This window comes from Moschus berezovskii, chromosome 6 (genome assembly GCF_049115385.1).
Source record: "Moschus berezovskii isolate FMDL1 chromosome 6, NW_MosBer_1.0, whole genome shotgun sequence".
Taxonomy (NCBI): Eukaryota; Metazoa; Chordata; class Mammalia; order Artiodactyla; family Moschidae; genus Moschus; species Moschus berezovskii.
Window position 1 is genome coordinate 53,296,209 of NC_142465.1, and position 25,626 is coordinate 53,321,834.

Sequence of the window (25,626 nt, forward strand, 5' to 3'; positions counted from 1 at the left end):
ATCTTTAATACTAGGTTGCTTTTGGTAAGTGAAAGAGAAAAAAATCAAAGTAATGTATCTAGTACTATACCACTGTGAAGACAAACCACGCTATTTGTATTAGCACACAGAAAAGTGGGAGGACACTGACTCCTTCTAAGGGATGGGGCTGGAAGGGAGCTTTGCCATCATATATCTTTCAGTTGTACTATTTTAAACACATAAGAATTCTATATTTGAAAAAATTATCTATATTTTTTGTTGTTTAAGCATACATACCTTGACCTTGCCACACTTTAGAAGGTATTACTAATATTTTGTCACAGGAGGCAGAAGGCTGGATCCACCGCCAAACTAGAAAGTCTGCACCACCTATTCTTCGTGTTTCTGTGCGAACTCTAGACTCATTAGCAGCAAGGAAGTCAACAGCTCTATCCCAGACTTTCTTCATTCTCTTCCTATCATTTGAAGGAAAATGACAAATTTACTACCATCTTTGTTTGTCATCTTTTTCAAATATTAGTAACTGAAGGTAGTAGTTGTTATTCTTAATTAGGGCTGTTCTTATCAATGCTTATGCACTTTTTTCCAAAAAGATTAAGGTGCCTGAAACTCCCCTCAGATTTACCATATTTGGATGTCCAGAGGTGGAACAATGCATTGGTATTTTCCCCTCTCAAAAGCTCTACTGATGATTCTGATGTGTTGCTACACATCTTACACAGGTTAAGAACGCTGCTTTAGGATGTGACATCATCTTTTATTTTCAAGAAGTTGTTGTTGAATTCTTTTATTTTAAAAGCTTCATTAACAACGAAATTAAGTATTTTAAAACATTAGTAAAACATCACTGGCTACTGTCTGTCTCTGTTTATTTATCAGGATGTAATTGAAGGAAATAAGGTAGAGACTTTTAAAAAAGTAAGAAAAGTATGCTTAGAAATCCAGTTGTCTATTATGCCACTTAAAATCAGGTCAATAATAGATGAAAGCTTAGAAAAGAGTTTAAAGAACAAAGACACCTGTATAGTAAAACAGCTATTGTTGAGAAGGGTCATAACTCTCAATGCAATTTTCATGACCGCAGAAGGTAACATTCTGATTTACTTCAACTCATAACGCTTTGAACACACCTGTCATGAGGCTGTATTAAAGAATCTCGCACATGGGGAATAGGCATGTAAGGCTGTAAATCTTTATTTTCCTGGCAAGCTTCATTATGACTTCGTAAAACATCTGAAAGTAAATCAAACAAATTTACAAAGAAAACAACTATTGGAAACCATGTAATTTATCACATGATGACTATTCTAGAAATAGTTTAGATTTTTACAAATACTGTACCTATAATCTTTACCACCATATCATACATCTGCCTTGTTTCCTCTTCCTCTTTTGTCCAGCGATATTTCATGTAACGCAGAACGACACAAACCATCACTACACCTGTAATATTTACATATACTGTGTTTTAAAATTGTGGTCAGGGGCATTCAGTAATATTTGCTGCAACCTGAAACAATTGTCAGTTGTTAAATCTGGTATAACAAAGTAGAGGGAAAAAAAGCCATTTTGACAGTTTCTACAGTGATTATTTTAACTGCCATAATGGGATAGTGGAATAAGGCTTCAAGACAGTGGTTTGATTTAGCTACATAATAAAATTAAGTATAAAAATTTATTAAACATTTCCCAGTGTGTCACTTAATCTTTCCAGAAAAAAACATTTCTTCTTTAGGTTGACAACTGAACATTTAAATTTCATTTTTTTTTTTAATACAAAGTAACATGGTTCATTGGAAGGACTGATGCTAAAGCTGAAACTGTAATACTTTGGCCACCTCATGCGATGAGTTGACTCACTGGAAAAGACTCTGATGCTGGGAAAGGTTGGGGGCGGGAGGAGAAGGGGACGACAGAGAATGAGATGGCTGGATGGCATCACCGCCTCTGTGGACATGAGTTTGAGTGAACTCCGGGAGTTGGTGATGGACAGGGAGGCCTGGCGTGCTGTGATTCATGGGGTCGCGGAGAGTCGGACACGACTGAGCGACTGAACTGAACTGAACATGGTTCACAAACCTTTTTCTTTACAGCATTAAGCTACTAGAAAAGTGAGTTTTATGAGACTGTAAATATTTAATTTTAAGTAAACGAAATTATTTTTAAAGGACTTGGGTAGAAAAGAGAAGAAATTTCTAACATAAAATTAGGAGGTCTGAATGAAAATTTTAACTTGGGTAAATAATAAAAATTAAAAATAATTTTTAAAAAGCTCATTTCTAACCCAGTATTTTAAAAATAAGCTAATTTTTATATTTTCCTGCTCTATTCCCTAAAGTGGATTTCTATCTATGCACTGTATTTGCTTTTTCTGTGACATTCATATGACAAAGTCTGATTCCTACTTCTCATAGCACTGTTTCCTAAGCCCTTAGATTGATACTGACATTGTGTATGTGTTAGTCCCTTCAGTTGTGTACAACTTCTTGCAACCCAATGGTTTGTAGCCACCAGGCTCCACTGTCTATGGGATTTCCCAGACAAGAATACTGCAGTGGGTTGCCATTCCCTTTTCCAGGGGATTTTTCAACCCAGGGATCAAACCTGGTCTCCTGCACTGCAAGCAGATTCTTTACCATCACAGCCACAGGGGAAGACAACTGACATTATAAAAAACCCTCAATATTACTATATCTTAGCGATTTATAATGACAACTATTACAGAAGTATATTCCCAACCTTGGCATTTGATGAAATACAGATGCAAAAATCTAGACTACAATGTATCTTTCTCATTCTCACAACTTACCTAAGCATAACAACAATAACCTGTGGGTGACAGTAACAAAAGCACGTCGAAAACGACACCAGAAGGACATCTGTGGTCTTGTGGATTGTAAAAACTGAACATCAACTATATCTGTCAATTCTTCCTCAGGGCCATAACCAACACACCTATGCAAAAATAATTAAGGGAGAATTTAGAGTCAAAATCACTGCTTAGACTACAAAATAGACAAAGTAGAAACCAAATCCTTTACCTTATTCCAACATCTTTTCCATTTTTAAAAATCCACTGTAATGAGATGTTAAATATATCTTCATATTCAGGACCTAAATCCTAATAAGAAAAATAAAGAAACTAACCTTAATAATTCACATTCACTTGGTTTTATGTGTAATCTGTCCTATAAATAACACACCTTATATAACACTTTAAACTATATAATAAAAATATATTATTCAATATAGAAAAATGAAAGAAATAAAAGAAAAAAGTCACCATTTCCCCACCACCCTAAGATAACCACTGTTAACATTTTGCTATGCTTTTTCATTTTTTATTTAAAAAATAAATTTAGATTTTTTTAAAAATTGCTTTTCAAGTATCATCGTGATAAGAGTGAATTAGTCACTTTTTCTTTTTAATGGAACACTATTTGTAGATGAACAAAATAACAAATTACTTAGACTTGGTTTCACAGCCATTTTCTCAACAAGTGAATGAAGTATACCCATCAGTTTCAGAGAAACAAATGATTGTGTTATTCACTATAAAATTAAAGCTTTCAAATGAAATGAACAGCAGAATTTTAAATAACTTGCACCCATTATTATGAGCTTAACAATTTCACAGTGCTCAAAAACTTTTGAAACGAGACTGTGCTGTGATATTCACAAATGTGACTTTAGAGTATAGCATAGTAAAACGTGTCAACATTTGGAGGATCCGAATAACTAGTGATCCAATATTTTCCAAATGAGCTATAAAATCTTGCTTAGGTAAAAGATCCATTCTAACTGCAAGACAGACGAAAAGGCCTTAGTATGAAAAATTCACTGTCATGGTTTTAAATTCTACACTACACTAATCTTTTAGGAAACTATTACTTGTAGAGTTTTGATGCTGTATCAAAGAAGAGTATCTATCTGACTTGAGAATTAAAATACTTTTCCCTGTTTTGACTACTTATCTGTGTGAGGCTAGATTTTTTTTTTTTTATACAAAGCACAATGCCAAAAACATTAACAGTTAAAATTTCACCAGTGAGGCTAGACTTTTGTGATGTACTTCAACCAAAACAGCATCACAATGGATTGAATGCTGAAGCAGATATGAGAATTCAGTTGTCTTTTATTAAGTTGGACATTTAAGAGATCTGCAAAAACGTAAACTGATGCCACTTCTCACTAAATGTTTTTACTTTGGAAAATAGTATTTTTCATAAAACACACTATTTATGCTAACATGTAATAAATTCGGTCATTATTCTTATTTTAAATGAATAAGTCAATTTCAAAATGTTGCTTTAATTTCTAATATGGCAAATATATATCTAAATAAGTAAATACATACATATATATTCTACAAACAAATGCCATTTAGGATCATCAGTAATTTTAGGACTACAAAAGGATCCTGAAACCAGAAAGTTTAAGAAGTGCTATGCATAAGTGGATTATATATTTTTTAATCAAAATATTAAAAACGAAAGTGGTGTTGTATTAAACATACTGTTTTTCTACTTGCTTTTTTCACAGAATGAACTGGTGTTGTCAATGTATATCAGTATAAATATTCATGGAACAATTCCAATTTTTTTACAGCACAATAGTATTCCATTGTGTGGTTATTTTACACCATCCCCCTCTCACTAGTGAACATGAAATGGTTCAATTATTTGAGTATAACAAATAATACTGTAGTAAACATCCTTAACAGTTCTTTCATTCAAAATATTTATTGAGGGCCCACTATGTGCCAGGTACTGTTCCATGACCTAGAAATGTAGTACTAAGCAAAAAGCCAAAATTCTCCACGCTCATAGAACTTGTATTCTATTCAAAAGTATTTCTTTATATACTTTTGGAAGTGCAAAAAATGCATTTCTGAAAGTAGAAACAAGAAGTCACTTTATAAAATTCTTTAAAAATGTTTATATGTAATAGCTACTGCATTTTAAAAACAGATTCTTCAACAGCATTGGAAATTACAGTGTTCTCATTTGATCAGTTTACTGTCTAACGTTATTTTAATATATCAATCTGAAAGTATAATAAAGAATTTTATGAAGCAAAACTAATCTTGCTAGGCATCATTACTATGTGTAACTACTGCCAGGATTTTCAGATGCTAAAGATAACTATTGGAGAAGGAAATGGCAACCCACTCCAGTGTTCTTGCCTGGAGAATCCCAGGGAAGAGGGAGCCCGGTTCCGTCTATGGGGTCACACAGAGTCGGACACGACTGAAGTGACTTAGCAAAGATAACTATAGGCTATTTTTTTAAAGTGTGATAATTTCAGTATTATTTATAAATACCAAAAAAGTTGTAGTCAATGTTATCATTTAATTATTAAAAGATGATTTATATATGAGATCACTTCTGTTGGATATTATTAAATTAGAAATAATCATGATGAGAGCTAAATAGTTATATACTTTAAAAAGTAAAATACAGCAACCAACTATTCCTAACTATGAAAGATACACACTCATGTGAATAAGAACTAGAAAATAAGGAAAAGTAAATTTTGTTTAGTATTACTTCAAAGTTATGCAATTATGCAAGATAACTTCAGGCAATTTCTGCCATTTTTTTATTATTTTTTTATTGAAGGATGATTCCTTTACAGAATTTTGTTCTTTTCTGTCAACCTCGATATGAATCAGCCACAGGTATACATATATCCCGTTCCTTCTGAAACTCCCTCCCAATAATTACTGTTTTAACTGTTATAAGTAGACACTAGAAATCACTTTGCATATAACTAAAAATCAAACAGAACTCATATTCGTTTACTCTAAATTAGAGAAGATTAAAGCTGTGATAAAGAAACATCAAAAGAACATATTTCTGGTTATAGTGCATCGATGAGGAGTAGATAAAGCACAAACAATACAAGATTTTGTAACCTCCATACAACAATATTAATATGGGAAAGACTAGAGATCTCTTCAAGAAAATGAGAGATACCAAGGGAACATTTCATGCAAAGATGGGCACAATAAAGGACAGAAATGGTAGGGACCTAACAGAAACAGAAGATATTAAGAAGAGGTGGCAAGAATACACAGAAGAACTATACAAAAAAGATCTTCACGACCCAGGTAACCATGATGGTGTGATCACTCACCTACAGCCAGACATCCTGGATTGCAAAGTTAAGTGGGCCTTAGGAAGCATCCCTACGAAGAAAGCTAGTGGAGGTGATGGAATTCCACTTGAGCTACTTCAAATCCTAAAAGATGATGCTGTGAAAGTGCTTCACTCAATATGCCAGCAAATTTGGAAAACTCAGCGGTGGCCACAGGACTGGGAAAGGTCAGTTTTCATTCCAATCCCAAAGGAAGGCAATGCCAAAGAATGCTCAAAATACCGCACAGTTGCACTCATCTCACACGCTAGCAAAGTAATGCTCAAACTTCTCCAAGCCAGGCTTCAATAGTACATGAACTGTGAACTTCCAGATCTTCAAGCCATATTTAGAAAAGGCAGAGGCACCAGAGATCAAATTGCCAACATCCATTGGATCATCGAAAAAGCAAGAGAATTCCAGAAAAAACATCTACTTCTGCTTTATTGACTATGCCAAAGCCTTTGACTGTGTGGATCACAACAAACTGTGGAAAATTCAAGAGATGGGAATACCAGATCACCTGACCTGCCTGCCTCCTGAGAAATCTGTATGCAGGTCAAGAAGCAACAGTTAGAACTGGACATGGAACAACAAACCAGTTCCAAATCAGGAAAGGAGTATGTCAAGGCTATATATTGTCACTCTGATTATTTAACTTTCATGCAGAGTTCATCATGAGAAACGCTGGACTGGATGAAGAACAAGCTAGAATCAAGATTGCCAGGAGAAATATCAACAACCTCAGATATGCAAATGACACCACCCTTATGGCAAAAAGTGAAGAAGAACTAAAGACTCTCTTGACGAAAGTGAAAGAGCAGAGTGAAAAAGTTGGCATAAAACTCAACATTCAGAAAACTAATAAGATCATGGCATCTGGTCCCATCACTTCATGGTAAATAGATGGGGAAATAATGGAAAGAATGACAGACTTTGTTTTTTGGGCTCCAAAATCATTGAAGATGGTGACTGCAGCCATGAAATTAAAAGACGTTTGCTCCTTGGAAGAAAAGTTATGACTAACCTAGACAGCATATTGAAAAGCAGAGACATTACTTTGCAACAAAAGTCCACCTAGTCAAGGCAATGGTTTTTCCAGTAGTTATGTATGGATGTGAGAGTTGGACTATAAAGAAAGGTGAGAAGAATTGATGCTTTTGAACTGTGGTGTTGGAGAAGACTCTTGAGTCCTATGGACTGCAAGGAGATCCAAGCTGTCCATCCTAAAGGAAATCAGTCCTGAATATCCATTGGAAGGAGTGATGAAACTCCAATACTTTGGCCACATGATGCGAAGAACTGACTTATTTGAAAAGATTCTGAGGCTGGGAAAGATTGAAGGCAGGAGGAGCAGGGGATAACAGAGGATGAGATGGTTGGATGGCATCACCGACTAATGGACATGAGTTTGAGTAAACTCCTGGAGTTGGTGATGGACAGGGAGGCCTGGTGTGCTGTAGTCTATGGGGTCAAAAAGAGTCGGACACAACTGAGTGACTGAACTGAACTGACGACCTTGTATTAATTCCTGTTTGTAATATATTGGTTTTTAAAAAGGATTTTGTACTCATTTAGTTCCTTTCAAAGACTGTATCCTTCAAAGACACAAACAAGATACCACCCTTGAAAGATGTGGATATTTTAAAAATCAATGACGTACATATATTGTATTTAACTTGTATTTATAAACACATTTTTCAGTTTCTATTCAATCAGTATGCAGTATTTTACGACATTTTTTCATTACTATACAGAACGTGAATAATTAGACTATAAACATATTTCAAATAACGCTAAAAAAATGAATTTCCAAGTTTACTTGCTGTGTAATTTAAATATAAAAATGGAGGCTAAAGATTATAAATAGCATAACTGTCCTCATTAATTATCCTTAAAAACAAACATAATGGTTCAAATTAAGGAGGACAGCTACTCTAATAAGTTAAATAGGTGGAAGAACAAAGAGCTTAACACATCTAGTTATAAAACAGTAGAAGGATAGAAAAAGGATCTGTTGTTATTTTTCCATTTTCTGTTCTCCTTTCCTATGTAAATACCCCTCAATATCCAACCACTACTTGGAATACAACAGGACCATGGAATGTTCCTTTATGAATATACATTTTAAAAAACAAATGATAATTTATTTAAAACTTTCATTAAAGATTTAACAGAGTTTGAGTTCTTAAATAAGTCATTACTTCCACAAATACTGGACATAGTACATGGAGTTCTATAGTATCATAAAATGGAATTTTTATAGAAGTAAAAGTTGAATTTTTTTCTGGCATATGTGAATTAAACAGTTTATGCTAACACTGCAGCATATAGCATCTACCTGATTTTAAGTCTGAAGTGCTTTATTCACTTTTTGGAGCCACCTGGAAAGCTATAATGCAAGGGGTAAGCCATTTTTTTGGCAAAGGGCAGACAGTAAATATTTTAAGCTTTGCAACATATACATTTCTGGTCTCTGTCACTTACATATTTTTAATGAACCTTTAAAAATGTTGTAAAACCTCAGCAGGCTCATGAGCTGTAGTTTGCCAATCCTCGAGGTGAGGCATTCCTGTATCATAAAACACCCATTTTCAAATAACTGATGACAAAACTGAGGAGGAAACCAAGTTTTAAATTTTTAAAGTAGGTCTATTATTAACATAATTACTTGTTACTATTTATTTATAGGCAACAGTTCAGCTAACACATTGCTGAGAGCATCACAGAAATCTTTCTAAATTGAAAGGAAGTTTTCCCAAATCTTTAACAAATTAAATCTATTTTAATACACTGTGATTCCCAATTACAAATTTACCTTATTTTCAAAATAACTAGCCAAAATGTGTAATTAAAAAACCCATATCAGATGCTTTGAACTTGGATTACAGTTTCAAAGCACAAAAATAATACTGCTTTCATGTAAAAGATTCAGTTCATTAAGGAAAGCAACAAAATGTGTGGAGGGGAAAAGATAAGTGGTACTGGGAAAAGTCAAGCCAATATTAAAAATCTACTGGATAAAGTTAACAAATGGATAATTTGCATGGTAGTAATAGCTATGTGGCTTTAGTGAATATTCTGGTGGCCCAGTGGTAAAGAATCTGCCTGCAATGAAGGAGCCACGGGTTCGATCTCTGAATTGGAAAGATAGCCTGGACAAGGAAATAGCAACCCACTCCAGTATTCTTGCCTGGAAAATCCCATGGACAGAGGAGCCTATTGGGATATAGTTCATGGAGTCTCAAAAGAGTCAGACATGACTTAGGGGCTAAACAATACACACTAGATGCTACCTTTAAATTACATAAAATATGACACACAATAAAATCAATATGACACACATAAAATAAAACCAATGTGACATACAATAAAGTCAATAGTGAGTATGATTTAGTTCTTAATGTTTCAGTGGAAAGTTGATCTTTTACTTCCATGAATAATGGAAAGAATATGGTCTTTAGAATCCAAGAGGCCTGGAATCAGATCATGACTCCACTACTGAATTGCTGTATGTATAACCACAAGAGGACATTAAGGGAAAATAAGTCATGTAGGCAGATGCATATAATTTGTTCATATCTTCAGATTCTCAACCCTATTCAGGGTCAGCCTCTTGACCACTCAATATGAGGGTATGGGTTATAAACCAGGCTCTTCCATCTAAGAGGCAGAATAGTATAGTGAAAAGAGCATACATTTTGATTCTATTCACAGTTCCATCACTTACTAGCTGGATGACCCCTCTGAGCTTTATTTTCTTTATAAAGGTGAGTCTGAAACCACCTACCTTGTTTCATCACTGTGAAATCAAAGGTAGCATACAGTAAGTACCAAGACAAATTATACTTGAAATACTATAACCATTATGAAAGGTATTAATTCATTCCATTTTTTAGGATATTTATTTTTCCACAAAGGCACAATCTTATTAACAGTGATTAACATTCCAAGTTAGTCCATAAAAATTTATTCAGCCCATAAGTTGGCATATTTGCAACCTTCTTTCCTATTATAGTCTTCACAAATCTGAAAACATATTGTATTTAAAATTAAACAGGTCTTAAAAGTGACCTAGGAAATGAACCACCATTCATTTCATCATTTTATTGCTATGCTATCATACAGAGCTCCTATCATTTAACTTTGCATCTACGTCTTTTCATGAAAATATAGTGCCACGTATTTCCTAAATGTTCCACCAGAGGGACCTCTTAACTTTTCACAAATCAAAAATAGATTTCAACCTCAAAAATGAGGAATAAAAAGCCCAAGAAAAACACTGTAGGAGTAAGAAAAAATTTTAAAAGTTATTTAAATTAATTGTCACATTTATTTAAATTTTCTTTGAAGGAGAAAGTGGGAGAAACAACAACAACAACAACAAAAAACCGAATATAAAAGTAAAAAAAGTTTTTACTGAGGCTTATTCACTCATTTTGGGCTTCCCTGGTGGCTCGGTGGTAAAGAATCTACCTGCCAGTGCAGGAGACCTAGGTTCAATCCCTGGGTCAGGAAGATCCCCCTGGAGAAGGAAATGACAACCCACTTCAGCATTCTTGAGTGGGAAATCCCATGGAGAGAGAACCCTGGTGGGTTACAATCCATGGGGTCACAAAAGAGTTGGAGATGCCTTGGCAGCTAAACAATTCATTCCTTTTACTCCATCAAACATTTACTTAAAATGCACCAGACGCTGGGGAAAAATTAGCTTACAGCATAGGAGTCCTACACATTCTCTAGCTCATTTATTCCTGAATGCAAAAACTTAATTGTGTTGTAGGTGAAACCACGGTACAAGTACATAAAAGGTACAATAGCTCTTTCTCCATAAGCAGAAAGCCTACAATATACATACGGATGTCACTGTTTGATACCAGAATTGTAGTGGGATTCTTCCATATTTATGTTATTAGAACTTGGGTAAAATAAAATAGGTTGTGGCGCGTTTGCGGCTGCTCGCCCGGGAGGGCCGCAGCATGGCGGAGCAGGAGCTCGAGGCGCTGAGGAAGCAAAGGCTGGCTGAGCTGCAGGCGAAGCATGGGGATCCTGGCGATGCAGCACAACAGGAAGCAAAGCACAGGGAAGCAGAAATGAGAAACAGTATCTTAGCCCAAGTTCTGGATCAGTCAGCCCGGGCCCGGTTAAGTAACTTAGCACTTGTAAAGCCTGAGAAAACTAAAGCAGTAGAGAATTACCTTATACAGATGGCACGGTATGGACAACTAAGTGGGAAGGTATCAGAACAAGGTTTAATAGAAATCCTCGAAAAAGTAAGCCAACAAACAGAAAAGAAAACAACAGTTAAATTCAACAGAAGAAAAGTAATGGACTCTGATGAAGATGACGATTATTGAATTTGTCTAGAGACTGGAACTTAACGAAGTGCCAGTATTATCTAGGACAGATAATACTTGGCAGAGGTTAAGATCTGGTGGTGTGTTTACTTTGTTTATTGTCTATATACCTTTTAAAAATAAACTTGTTATGCAAAATAAAAATAAAATAAAATAAAATAGGTTGTGCTAAAATTATAATTACAAATTAGAAAGTAATTTGGCAACATATTTCAAAAGTATTAACAAAAGTTCTTTGAACAAGTGATATCTTTTCTAGGACTATTTCCTAAGGAAATAATCACAAAATCAAATGCTATAATGCAAAATTAGTGTGCTTTTCATAATACTGAAATCCCACAACCCAGGACAATAAAAACATGCAAAGAAATATTATTCAGTAATAAAAAGGAACAGTTTTTAAAAGCCTGAACAATGACATAGGAAAATGCTAACAACTTTCAGGGAAAAATATCAGTATTTATAACATTTATACTGATACTAATTTCAGGGGGAAAATGTAAGACTAGAGAAACATGGACCAAAATGAGTGGCTAACTTTAGGTGGTGAATCTGAAGTGCAGTTTTCCTTTTATTTTCTGTATGAGTTAAACTATAAGCATGGGGTAATGTTATATTGAAACAAAAAGAAGCAGCAGCAGCCTATTAAAAACAGCACCTAAGCTTTTATCTAATAGACCATAAAACTTTATTTTTTTGGAAAAATTCCTGTTCAATGTTTTTCTTTTAGTAGCAGTCCAATCTGCATCTTTGGTACAAATTGTATCAGATTTCACAGCAACTGAAAACCTGAAAATGAAACTCCAAGAAGAATACACACACACACCCCTAAATGTATAACAAAAAAGATATTATCTACATAAAGAAACTTCATTTAACTAATTAAGAAATTAATCCAAAATCTTTTGTAAAAATACACATTATATGGTCTACTAAATTTCTTTTTTAAAAAGGCAAAACCTAATCAGAAACATAAAACAGTTCCAGAGAAAAGATATGAAGATCTTTTAAGACTGGAATTCACTATCATCATTAAAAAAAAAAAAAAAACTCAATACAGACAGTTCTCTACTCAACTCATGAAGGGCTGCTTCTAGTAACTTCTTTGCTGCCGGATTTTAATAGAACTAATCTTTTGTACACACTGCTGCTTGACTTAGATTTCAATTGTCCCAACTCTGGTTCTGTGTCCCTTCTTTTTTACCTTATCCAGTCAAACGGCTGGGGAGGGGAAAAAGATGCAGTTAATCACCTTTCCACACCAACCCTTGACTCCTCCAGCCCCAACTTAACTACCGAAAAAGTCTTATCCTGCTCCCAAGCCCTATCCAATCCATTTAGTTCTTCCTTCAAACACAATTCAGTAGACTTAAAGAATCTCATGGTTCTTGTGAAAGTAACTTAATCCTATCCCAGGAATTTATGACCAATGATAGCACATATCTGATATCTGTGCCATTACCATTCTGAGAGAGTCAAGTGAAGTGAAAGTTGCTCAGCCACATCCGACTCTTTGCGACCCCATGGACTATACAGTCCATGGAATTCTCCAGGCCAGAATACTGGAGTGGATAGCCTTTCCCTTCGCCAGGGGATCTTCCCAACCCAGGGATTGAACCCAGGTCTCCCACACTGCAGGCAGATTCTTTACCAGCTGAGCCACAGGGGAAGCCCAAGCCACAAGTCAAGCCAAGAGAGAGTCAACTAGGGGGGAAGAGGGGAGAAACCAAGAGGGACTCATTGCTTGGGGTCAGTTTTTCCTACTGCTAAGAGTAAAAACACTTTCACTTGCTGGCTTTGGATACCCATATGTTCTGCCCTTTTCCTGGACTATTTGACTCTATGTTCCCTTTAGCCTACTCAATCCAATCCTATCTTTGCCTTCACCTGCAATATTCATCTAGCAATTCTTCTACTCTTTAAGACAGAGTCTCGTAATTATAAGCCCTCCTTATTTAGACCTGTTTGGATCCTGATCCTTCAGCTATCCAAACTATTAGCTACTACACTCTCCACAAGTTTACCTGTCATTAATGTTGTCACCTAGGCCACAATTGAAAATGAAGGAGAGAATGAGGTTGACAGATAAAATCTGCAGCATGTTAGAGAAAACTCTCTTCAGAATGACACTTGTTTAGTTAGGAAACACACAAAAAAAGAAATAAAATTTATTGGAAGTTAGTATAACCATCAGGAACTGAGCTAGGTACTTTATACTTTCACTTAAGTCCTCCCAACAACTCTGATAGTCATTAATACCAATGGTCCCACTTTCACACTGAGACAGAGGTACAGAGAAGTAAAGGGACTTTACCAAGACACAAAGCTTCTACATGCCAGTGCTACAATTTGAATCAACATCTACTCCTCATTGTATTATATTGTCTTAACATCTTTTGTGTATCTACACGTAAGTTATGAATTAAGTTAAAAACTGAGTCCGTATTTCTCTTTTTTCACAAGCATATCATGGGAGATTGCCACCAAAACCTTGCTGAAAGCTTTAGAACAATACAATGTTCTAAATTTAAAAACAAAAAAGAGGGGGTAACAGCAAAACCGCTGAATAGGAAGCCGCTGATCCTCTTTCCCTGCTAGAGACACAAATTCAACAATACACAGATTAATTCCCTTTGTATGAGAAGAAACCCGGAAACTAGTTAAGAGGTTCTTGCATCCCAAACAAGTACAAAATCAGCTGCATAAAAGTAGAAAAATTTGTTTAACACTCACTCACTGGAGCCCCTGCCCCTGGCACAGCATAATGTGATCGGGAGAAAATTCCCAATTCCTGGCTTCTCCTTGAGCAGGGAAAGAGAAGACTGGAGTATCTGTCTAAATGTTCAGACTTTTGGGGGGCCACCAGAGGGATGGGGTTCTGTTGTGCTTGAATCTAAGCACGAATAGGTCAAAGGGCACCAGGTTAGGGACCATCAAGAACAAAGGCAATGAACTAGCACACACTCACTTGCCACTGACCCTGCCTGCAGCTCAGTGCAAAATAAGTGCTAGAAAACCCCCAACTCCTCATTTCTCCCTGAGGAGGGAAAGAGCTGGAACGTGTGTCCAGTGTTTCAGTTTCTCAGGGAGCTACCCATACTGGTTTCTGTATAACTGTTTCAAAATACCGAGACCTGACATAGGCTAGATGCCTAGGGGTTGCTGATAATAAAGAGCTGGACAGCTTGCTGTTGCTCCACAGGACCCGCAGTACAGCAGGCAGACACCGGAGGGAGCAAGAGATTACAAACTCCTATGAAAAGAAACCTGCACATTTTTCTTGGTTTGACTATTAACTGAAGTACAGATTTTGTTCAAATTTCACAAAATTTTATATTAGTGTCCATTATTTGTTTTCATACTTCATTCAAGATCCCAGATGGTATTTAGCTGCACTGAGCAGCTTCAGCTGCATGCAACAAATTCTGATAAAATCTCTTCACTTTTATTCGGTCATGCATATTTTCTAATTTTCCTTGATGTGGGGCTTCCCTGTGACTCAGATGGTAAAGAATCTGTCTGCAAGGCAGGAGACCTGTGTTTGATCCCTGGGTCGGGAAGATCCCCTGGAGAAGGAAATGGCTACCTACTCTAGTATTCTGACTGGAGAATCCCATGGACAGAGAAGCCTGGCGGGTTATAGTCCATAGGGGTCACAAAGAGTCGGACAGAACTCTTTCCTTGTCATGGCTCCTTAGATACATCCATCATTTAAAAGTGGACATTACCAAATACATGGGATTTTTAAAGTATCTTTGGTATTAACTTCTTATTCTGATATTAACTTCTCATTTAAATGCTCTCTTCTCTGCAATTGCCTTTTGCGCTTTTTCAGTCTTCTAACTATATTAAGGCTTTCAATGGCTAAGTCAAAGATTTCTCGTGGTATATGTCACATTGCACTTGAAAATACGTGGGTTATTTTCAAATATCTTTTGATAGATTTCTAACATAATTCCATGGTGATAAGAGAACAGACCCTGTATTTCAATACCTTCAGACTGTGAAATTTTTATACTTCATTTTACATTCCTGGATATGTTCCAGTGTCTCCTGATTTACAATCTATGGGAACCTGAATAGAATTTGTATCCCACTGTTGTGTGAAAATTATATAAATCTTAATTATTTTGAATTGGTTCATAGTGCTTTCCAGATCTACTATACCCTTCTACTTTTCTGTCTACTCATTCTATTATTAACTTTTGAGAGTTTGATACTGAAACTCCAACTAAAAATTTATATACTTAAAAATAATTGTAATATATAGTGGAACTATTAAAAAAAAAGAAACCTGCAAAACCTCTCTAGTTGGGAGTATACACCCACAAGTCCACAATAAAGATGTGAGGAGACCGCAGCATATCTGAGCTCACAGGTAAAGATCTTCCCCTGCATGAAGGCAGTTCTTAAAGACTGGGAGATGTGGCTGTGTTTTCAAATGGAATATCCCAAAACAAAGTAGCAAGACACACAAAAATAAACAAGGAAACACAGCCCAACTAAAACAACAAAATAAATCTCCAGAAACTGACCCTAAAGAAATGGAGGTATATGAATTATCCAATAAAAATTTCATGGTAAACTGGCATAAAGATGCTCACTGAGCTCAGGAAAACAACATATAAATAAAATGAGAATATCAAGAGAAAAAATACTAAAAAGAACCAACAGGAACTCTGGAGCTGAAGAATACAATAACTGAACTGAAAAATTCACAGCATGGGTTCAGCAGCAGTCTTAAATCCATCAGAACAAAGAATCAAGGAACTAAAAGATAAGTCATTTAAAATTGTCCAGTCAGAGAAAGAAAAGAGAATGAAGAAGAGTGAAGAAAGCTTAAGAAACTTATGGAACATCATCAATTGGACCAATACATACATCATGGAAGTCCCAGAAGTAGAAGAGTGAATAGGAACAGAAAGTTTATTTGAAGAAATAATAACCAAAACTTTCCAGTTCGGGGAAAGAAATGGACATTCAGATGTAAGAAACCCAAGAGCTTCTTATGGGAAACAGCAAAAGCAGTTCTAACAGAGAATTTCACAATGGTAAATGCCTACATTAAAAAAGAAAGATCTCAAATAACCCATCTCTACACCTCAGAGAACTAGAAAAAGAATAAATTAAACCCAAAGTTAGCAGAAGGAAACAATAGGAATTAGAGCAAAAACAAAATAGAAAATAGAAGGAAAAAACAAAACAAAACAAAACAAAGATGTGTTTTTTTTAAAAGATAAGCAAAATTGACAAACCCTTAGTTAATAAAAAGAGAAAGAAGACTCAAACAAAATCAGAAATGAAAGAGGAAGGGGCCTTACTGTTGGCTCAGTAAGTAGTAAAGAATTCATCTGCCAATGCAGGAGACATGCAAGGGTTCAATCTCTGAACCAGGAAGATCCCATATCTGCAGAGCAAGTAAGCCAGTGTACCACAACTACTGCGCCCTTGTGCTGCAATTACTGAAGCCCACTCTGCAATGAGAAGCCACTGCAACGAGACCGTGTACACCAAAACTAGAGAGTAGACCCTGCTCGCTGCAACTAAAGAAAAGCATGCAGAGCAACGAAGACCTAGCAAAGCCAAAAAAAAAAAAAAATTTTTTTTTAAAGAAATGAAAGAGATCTTAAAGATTGATGTCAGAGAAATACAAAGGATTTTAACAGATTATGCACAATTATTTGTCAACAAACTAGATAACAGAAAAAAATGGATAAATTCCTAGAAACATATAACCTATCAAGACTAAATAATGAAGAAAAAATCTGAACGGACCTATAACTAGTACAGAAACTGAATCAGTAACCAAAAGCCTCCCAACAAAGAAAGGTTTGAGATTCAATGTCTTCACTGGAGAATTTTGCCAAATATTTTTTAAAAAATTAACATTTAGCCTTCTCAAAGTCCTCCAAAAAACTTAACAGGGAACACTTTCACACTTATTTTATGAGGCCAGCATTACTCTGACATCAAAGATGCTTCAAGAACGGACAATTCAATGCAATTCCCATCAAAAATCTCAGTAGCAGTTTTGTTTTTTCTTTTTCAGAAATAGAAAGATCAATACTATAATTCATATGGACCTACAAAGAATCCCAAATAGCCTAAATAATATTAAGCAAGAAGAACAAAAGTGGAGGCCCCATATTTCTGATTTCACAGCATATCATAAAGTTACAGTAATGAAACAGTATGGTGCTGGCATCAAGACAGACACATAGACCAATGGAATAAAATGGAGACACTCTCACATTGATGGTCAACTGATTTCAGCAAGTGTGCTAAGAACACACAATAGGAAGAGGATAGTTTCTTCAAAAAACAGTACTGAGAAAACTGGATTTCCACATGTAAATGAATGAAACTGAAGCCTTATCATACACTACACAAAAATCAACTCAAAATGGATTGAAGACTTAAGACATGAAACAAAACTTTTAGAAGAAAATTTAGGGAAATACTTCATGACATCGGTCTTAGTAATGACTTTTAAATTATGATTTGGCAATGATTTTCTGGATATGACACCAAAAGCACAGGCAACCAAAGCAAAAGGAGCAAGTGGGACTACATCAAACTATAATGCTTCTGCACAGCAAAGGAAACAATCAACAGGGTATAAAGGCAATTTGTGGAATGGGAGAAAACATTTATAAACCATCTGATAAGAGTTAATATCCAAAAATAAATAAGGAACTTCAACAGGTATATGAAAAGATGCTTGACATCACTAATCAGAGAAATGCAAATCAAAACCACTGAGATATCACTTTACACCTGTAAAGATGCCCGTTGTTTTAAAAACAAACCAAAACCAAAAGGAAACAAAAGTATTCAAGAATATGGAGAAAAGGGAATCCCTGTAAACTGTGGGCTTCCCAGGTGGCGCTAGTGGCAAAGAATCCACCTGTCAATGCAGAAGATGTAAGAGATGCAGGTTCAGTCCCTGGGTTGGGAAGATTGCCTGGAGGAGGACATGGCACCCCACTCCAGTATTCTTGCCGAGAGAATCCCATGGACGGAGGAGCCTGGCAGGCTACAGTCCATGGGGTTGTAAAGAGTTGGACACGACAGAGTGTCTGAGCACACACGCACATTGTAAACGGTGGGAATGTAAAATGGTGCAGCCACTAGGAAAATCAGTATGGAAGTTAATAAAAAAATTAAAAATAGAAATATTACATGCTCCAGCAATCTCACTTTTGGGTATTTATCAGAAGAATTGAAAACATGATCTAAGAGATATTTGCACTCTTATGTTCACTGCAGTATTAGTCACAATAGTCAAGAAGTGGAAACAACTAAATGCCCACCAACACATCAATGGATACAGAAAATGTGGGGTATATACAGTAGAATATTATTCAACTTCAAAAAAAAAAGGAAATTCTGCCATCTTTTACAACATGAATGAACCTTAAGGGCATTGTGTTAAACAACATTAGCCAGTTACAGAAAGACAAATACTGCATGATTCCATTTATATGAGGTAGTACCGTAGTCAAGCTCATAGAAGCAGAAAGTAATATGGTGGTGACTAGGGAGTAGGAGAAGGAAAAGGGGAGTTGCTGTGCAATGGGTACAGAGATTCAGTAACGCAAGATGAAAAAGTCTGAGAGATCTGCTGCACAATGACGTATACATAGTGAACAATACTGTGCACTTTATGGTAGATTTCATATTATGTGTTTTTTACCACAATTACAATGAAGTTTGTATGACATGACCTGTTCTCAATGAATGGATGCCAACTTTTAGGGATTAGTATTTCCATCTGCAAGTACTCACATCTTTATGGAACTGGACTAACATCAAGCTCCCTAGTATGATTTTCAAAATCCACTCTCCCCTCTTTAGCAATCAGAGTGATACTTCTCCATCTTAACCTTCTAATACCGTTCCTTTAAGATTTCCTAAACATTATTCACAGTCATATAGAAAAATGCATCTGCAAGTTCTCTTAGAACCGTGAAATGAAATTATCGCATGGCAAAAGGACTGAAATAAAAGACAATGGTTAGATGTTTACTTGCTTTCTTATGTACTACTTACCTATCTCAATTTCTTTCTCACCAACGGTGTTTGTACCCTTTCCAAAGTACTGTGCATTCTCTCGTAAGAGAGTGATTTAAAACAAAACATTTGAGTAATTCTGCTTTCTCTATCTGGTCACATTACACCAAAGAGCAGGCCCAAAGTTTTAACATTAAAAGTAATCAAATGCATCATACAGTAAATATAAATTGTAATAATTTATATTAACTTTAAGAATAGAGCTATTAAAATTCTAATTTCACTGCTTACTTTCAAATATGCAGCTGCCTCTTGGACAGAAAGTGTTCTCTGACTAGAACTGCCACATTCATGATCTCCTGAAAAGATTAGCATATTAATGTTGAATCAGTACTGTGTTAAACAAAAGAAAATAAATTAATCAAAACAGTTTTATAAAATACACAATTATAGATTGTATTATTATAATCGGTAAAGAAAGAAGATAAAACACTCTTATATTGTCTAGAAAAAACTTCCAATAGGCAATATAAACAAGTATTTTTACATAAACCACAACCTTTATATTCATTTCAATCTACATAGAAACATACCTTCCTTTTATATTCCTAATGAAATTGTTAGCCAGTTAGTGCTCACTGATGCCTATTCATAGGTTTGGTGCAAAGAAAGTCCTCTAAGGATGTATTTTTTAAGGGGGAAAATTCATTGTGCTAATTTGTACATCTATTACTAAAGCTAATAATTCAAGACTCAAGTAAATCTGCATTAAAATGTCCAGTTGGGAGTACTACTAAGCCTACTTTTAGCAAGGCATATGCAAAACTTAAAAAAATATTATAACACAGATCAACAGGGAATTTAGATAGAAGCTTCTAGCTATAATCAGGTGCACTACATACAAAAGTCTGGAAAACTACATTTTCCTTTTCTCTTAGCTATTTATAAGAGAATCCAAAGCTTTATTCATCCCACCAGGCTCTCTATGGTTATGAGACATCAATTATCCTTACAGTGAACTTCAATTTTGTTTCTCCTATTATTTCTTTCAAGTACTTAAAAAAATTTTTTAATATAAAATTATAATAGTTAAAGTAAAATTTTTGGCAAATTTTTCTATCATAAAAGCAACCATATTCCAACTTTACAAATTTTGTTCCGGATTTTAATGGTCATGGTTGTAAAACGAGAATACCTATTAGATGAACCAAAAATAGTCTTCAGACTTTATAATCCATCCTCAGAGATTCCAATTCTACAGATCTTATAGCCGCTGCTGCTGCCAAGTCACTTCAGTCGTGTCCGACTCTGTGTGACCCCACAGACGGAAGCCCACCAGGCTCCCCTGTCCCTGGGATTCTCCAGGCAAGAACACTGGAGTGGGTTGCCATTTCCGGGCTGGCAAACCCAAAGACCAACTGTGGTCTACCACCAGTTTTTATAAATGAAGTTTTATTGGAACACAGCCACACTCATTCATTTATGTATTGTCTATGGTTGCTTTTATGCTCTAATAGCAGAACTGAGTAGCTGTGACAGAGACAGTCTAGCCCACAAGGCCTAAAAATTTACTATCTGCCCCCTTCACAGATAAAAAGTTTGCAGACCCCTGCTCTACAGGAAGGAATTTGTATCTTTAAAAGCACTCCAGATTATGTTGATCTAACACACTTCATAAAAAACTGCTATAGAGACAACTGTAGAAGTTTGTATTATATGAGCAATATCAGGAATTCCATGTAGATTATATACTGTATTTCTGGGTGCTACAGCTAAATCAATGTCATTAGTTTGCAGCATATGTATCTAACAGTCCATCAGTCAATGCAAAAAATGCTTTTAGTGATATACACATAATTATTAGCCAAAAACACTGACCAGAATTAAAGAACTAACTTCTTCCTCCCAAAAAAAAAACCTTGGTGAGAGGATGGGGAACTATCTGGATTCTAAATGCTTCTACTGGACCAGAGAAGTTCCACATTTACCTACTAGGCTTCTATAAATGATCCTGTTTCTACAAAAGGACTTACTACACACAAAAGTTTGTAAAATTACATTTTTCTTTCCTTGTAACTGTTTACAGGAAGAGAATCCAAAGTCTCTTCTTTCAGATTATATGCAAAATGAGTGAAACAACTTAAAATAAACGACAAGGTGGCTACTACAGCTTACAGATGCTAAACTTGATGCCAATTCACTGCTCTTGTTCTAATTGCTGATATGCATACCTGAGAATTTTCAGACTTACATAGAGCAGAATATGAGGAAAACACAATGTGTCAGGAGAAAGAAATTCTGTAATCTATTTAATTTATCCAAAGAAACGACACATATATCTCCACCAAAAAAAATCTGCACTTTTATATTAGATCTATGATTTTAGTTAATTTGTTGCTTACTCAATTCAATTGATACACAAGCTTTCAGAATTCTGTTACTATCAGTGAAATAAAAAAGTGATAACATATAATACAGTATATATCTATATTTCATTTTCATTGTATGTCATAAGTCAGGCAGGATAAAGGCCTTGATTAAACATATCTATACAAATAAAAATCCATTCCCTACAGGGAATAAAAACTTCTAAAGAGAAAATATCCACATGCATGTAACCTTACAATACTGAACTTAGGAAAAACCATTTCTATTGATATCACATGCTACATATACAAATTAATTTTCAAAACATTTTTACATACTATGAATGTTGAGACAATTACCTGCAAGCTGTGCCAATCGATCATGAAGCTTGTATAAAGTGTTCATCATAAGATTTTTCTCACTTTCCTAAATTTAAAAGAAAAACATTATAAAATATCTGATCCTAAGGGAAAATGCACCAAATAATAATCTTTGTCTGAAAAGAAAAATAGTAAATAAATTTAAAAATCAGAGAAGCTACGTAATATAAAAGACAAATTCATATTTAACCAATGGCTACCATATTTTAAAGAAACCTTTACCTAAGAATCTAAACTATCTATTCTACTTTCTTGAGGATGATTGAGATATTGCACTACCCTTAGTGCCAGAAAAGATCTCCTACATAACAAACTCACCCCACCATCAAAGTAATGCTCCCAATTCCCCTCTATACAATGCATGCCTATGCATATTAACTGTTTTCTTCATGTTTTGTTTTAACCCGACAACCACATGATGTCAACCAACCTGACGTTTTTGATTAACGCTCAAACCACTCCAAGGCTCCCAAAGTGGCCATGGATACATTTATGAACCATTAAAGTGAAAGAAACATTTAATGAGCATCTACAACCCTGAATATTCACCGGAAGGACTGATGCTGAAGCTGAACCTCCAATACTTTGGCCACCTAACATGAAGAGCCGACTCACTGGAAAAGACCCTGATGCTGGGAAAGATTGAAAGCAGAAGAGAAAGACAGAGGGCGAGATGGTTGGATGGATCACCAACTCAATGGACGTGAGTTTGAGCAAGCTCCAGGAGATGGTGAAGGACAGGGAAACCTGGCGTGCTTCAGTCTATGGGGTCGCAAAGAGTCGGACACAACTGAGTGACTGAACAATAACAACTGGGAATTAAGAACTGCTCTCAGAAAAGCAAGAAATCCACGCCAACAAGATGATTCCTGTTCTTAAGGGCAAAAAACATGCTAAATATTATATTACAGTTGCAAACAAAGTACAATGTAAATACAGAAGACAGAGGGGTGGGAAGATCCATTTATGGAAGACGAATATCTGAACTGGGCTTCACAGAAAGAATAGAATTGACCAGCATTCCAAGCAGAAGGCACAGCATAGGCCTGAAAGCATAAATGCTTTGGTTATATTTCTTACATAACCAGTAGCCAACTTTGACTCAGCAAACTCCTAGAAAAGTAGTTTGGAATCAATAGCTAGAAAGCCCTAGATACCAAGACAAAGAGTTTGACTTCATCCTGAACATTTAGAAGAAAAGTAAAACAGAAATGTGTCTTAGGAATATTCTGACCATATGAAAGGAGACCAGAGTAGAGACTCCTGTAACACCTAATTGCCCTCTCAAGAAGGCTAAAGCAATGAGACCTCAATTTAAGAGTAATCATACTTAACAGAGATGGATATAAACAACGGAGGAGGGTAGGTTAGAAGAGGGGGTAAGAATAGCTTATCAAACTATTTGAAATAAATGCATGATTCATGAGGGGTTATGTCTTCATGATTTCCTTTCTCCCGAAGTTTCTGACAAAATAGGATTATTGGATAAATGTGACCAGGAACAAATTCATACAGGATATAAAAAGCAAGGAAAGTAAAGTTCATATGCCCCGTGACATGCAATCACATCCATTTATTTTCACGATGTATGTTCAAGGACAGAAGAGACAAGTTTGCACACTATGCACGGCATACTTTTGTCAATGAAGCTTTAATGAGTAACAGGAGGAAGAAGAAAATTCATCAGAGGTGCCACAATCCTACTAGCAGGGTCCTTGGTTTTATGTGAAATGGTTGATAGAGACAGAGATAAGTGACAATCCTTTGGCAAACTACTTGCTTTCCAAGTAGCAAGTAGCAAACTACTTGCTTTTCCCGTTTGCTTTTTCACCCCCTCAACTCTATCTCAATCAGATTCTGAATCAAGTCAGTCCTTATCAAATAAGATTAAAAATCCAAACTTAAAAATCAGACATCAAAAAGTAACTGCTGGGACTGAAATACAGGATTCTGAAAGCTATGCATCTCTGATAGATTAAACCACAAAATCACTTTTAATAAATATGTTCAATATAATAAGATGAGGTGTCCCACTGATTGCGTAGATTACAGACTTGATATATAAAACAAGGTAAATCTGACTAAGTTTTGGTACTAAAATAGCTGAGAATTTTGGTCTCTTTCCTCCCTTATCTGGGAAAGAGACTGATTTCCTTTTTGTTTTACATGTCTTGATCATGCCCATCCCCACACCCCTTTCAAAATCAAAACTAAATCCAAAAATGTGACACTGTCCTCTGTGATTATATCTTTAATGAACATCAGAGTCCTGGAAATAAACGTCATCTGTTAACACTGGACTAGACAAGTAGAAAAAATAACAAAACTTAATCATACATAACTGGATCTCATACTGGATAACATATACACTATTATAGTCTCATACAAAGAATTTAAACATCCCAAAATCTCAACTATAATTTTTTCAAGAATTATTTTTCCAGGGACAACTCATTCAAAATGACTATCTATATTACTACAAGGGTGTCAAGTGCCATCCAAATGATCAACTAAATTATGATCTAAATAGTTTTTATGGAATATTTTATTAATGGTAACAAATCAACTTTGAAGAGTAGAAAGGCTTTGGTTCAATAATCTTTAGCACCATTATGCTAAACTAGAGGTAAACCTGAAAGGTCTGTATATTAAATTCCAAAGTTACTTTCTTAGAGAAACTTATATTGGCTTTTAGTTTCATTATAAACTTCTTCCCTTCTGTCTGCTTTTCAAATTCTAATACTTGGCTTGAAATGCGTCTACTGATCACCCTGAAAACAAGTTAAAGATCTACAAACAAATCCATATTTAAAGTAAGCTTTCCAAAGTAACCTTTCATTAGCAAAAATAATTTTTAATTTGAAATATTAATAGCTACCTTCTAATTGTGTGTTTTGGTAAGCTCCAGATTTTCTTTTAATCATATAAATCATTCTCTGAAGCAAATCCCATTCTCTGAATCATTCTGATTTGTAGGAGTAAAAGTCAAACTATAGGGTGACTCCACCAAATTTTCTCACATTTAAATTTTCTCACCTTTAAATATTCCCCTCTTCTATCTCAGCCAACTGTCTCAAGGATATTTTCTGTATTTGTATCAAGTCCTTAATTAAATGATAATAATGGATTTTAATTACTTAGCACAGTGCCTTGCACAGAATAAACACTCAATATAAGTGACTAGCCATTACCTTCATTATAATTATTACTATTATTCAGAGGTTAGGAACTTCAGGTTCCTCCAAGTGGAAAATTATACAGAAGAAAATAAAGTCTTGCATTTTCAATGTTCAGTGAGTATATACTGCAAATTTAAACTACGATGCCATAGCAGTGTTAATCTTAATATCATAACTGATCAACTTAAAAAAAAATTTATCATCGCAATA

General features: G+C 35.3%; 2 protein-coding genes across 2 annotated transcripts in view; one reads left to right on the forward strand and one right to left on the reverse strand.

Annotated features, from left to right (window-relative positions):
• Positions 1–25,626, reverse strand: part of LEMD3 (LEM domain containing 3) — a 71,238-nt gene that overhangs the window by 7,585 nt on the left and 38,027 nt on the right. Inside the window, exons 3-9 of the mRNA XM_055394125.2 lie at positions 22,217–22,283; positions 19,782–19,849; positions 3,024–3,103; positions 2,792–2,937; positions 1,324–1,425; positions 1,113–1,215; positions 259–437 (exon numbers count right to left, since the gene is read on the reverse strand). Of these exons, the coding sequence (XP_055250100.1) occupies positions 259–437; positions 1,113–1,215; positions 1,324–1,425; positions 2,792–2,937; positions 3,024–3,103; positions 19,782–19,849; positions 22,217–22,283 (745 nt within the window). The remainder of the gene's footprint in view (positions 1–258; positions 438–1,112; positions 1,216–1,323; positions 1,426–2,791; positions 2,938–3,023; positions 3,104–19,781; positions 19,850–22,216; positions 22,284–25,626) is intronic.
• LOC129535635 (programmed cell death protein 5) lies at positions 11,070–11,630 on the forward strand. Its single transcript, XM_055394126.2, has one exon. It carries the CDS (start codon positions 11,100–11,102, stop codon positions 11,475–11,477), a length of 378 nt encoding a protein of 125 aa, XP_055250101.2. The 5' UTR covers positions 11,070–11,099; the 3' UTR covers positions 11,478–11,630.

Coding starts and splice junctions, on each gene's coding strand:
- LOC129535635 (XM_055394126.2), top strand. CDS start 11,100: ATGGCGGAGCAGGAGCTCGAGGCGCTGAGGAAGCAAAGGCTGGCTGAG.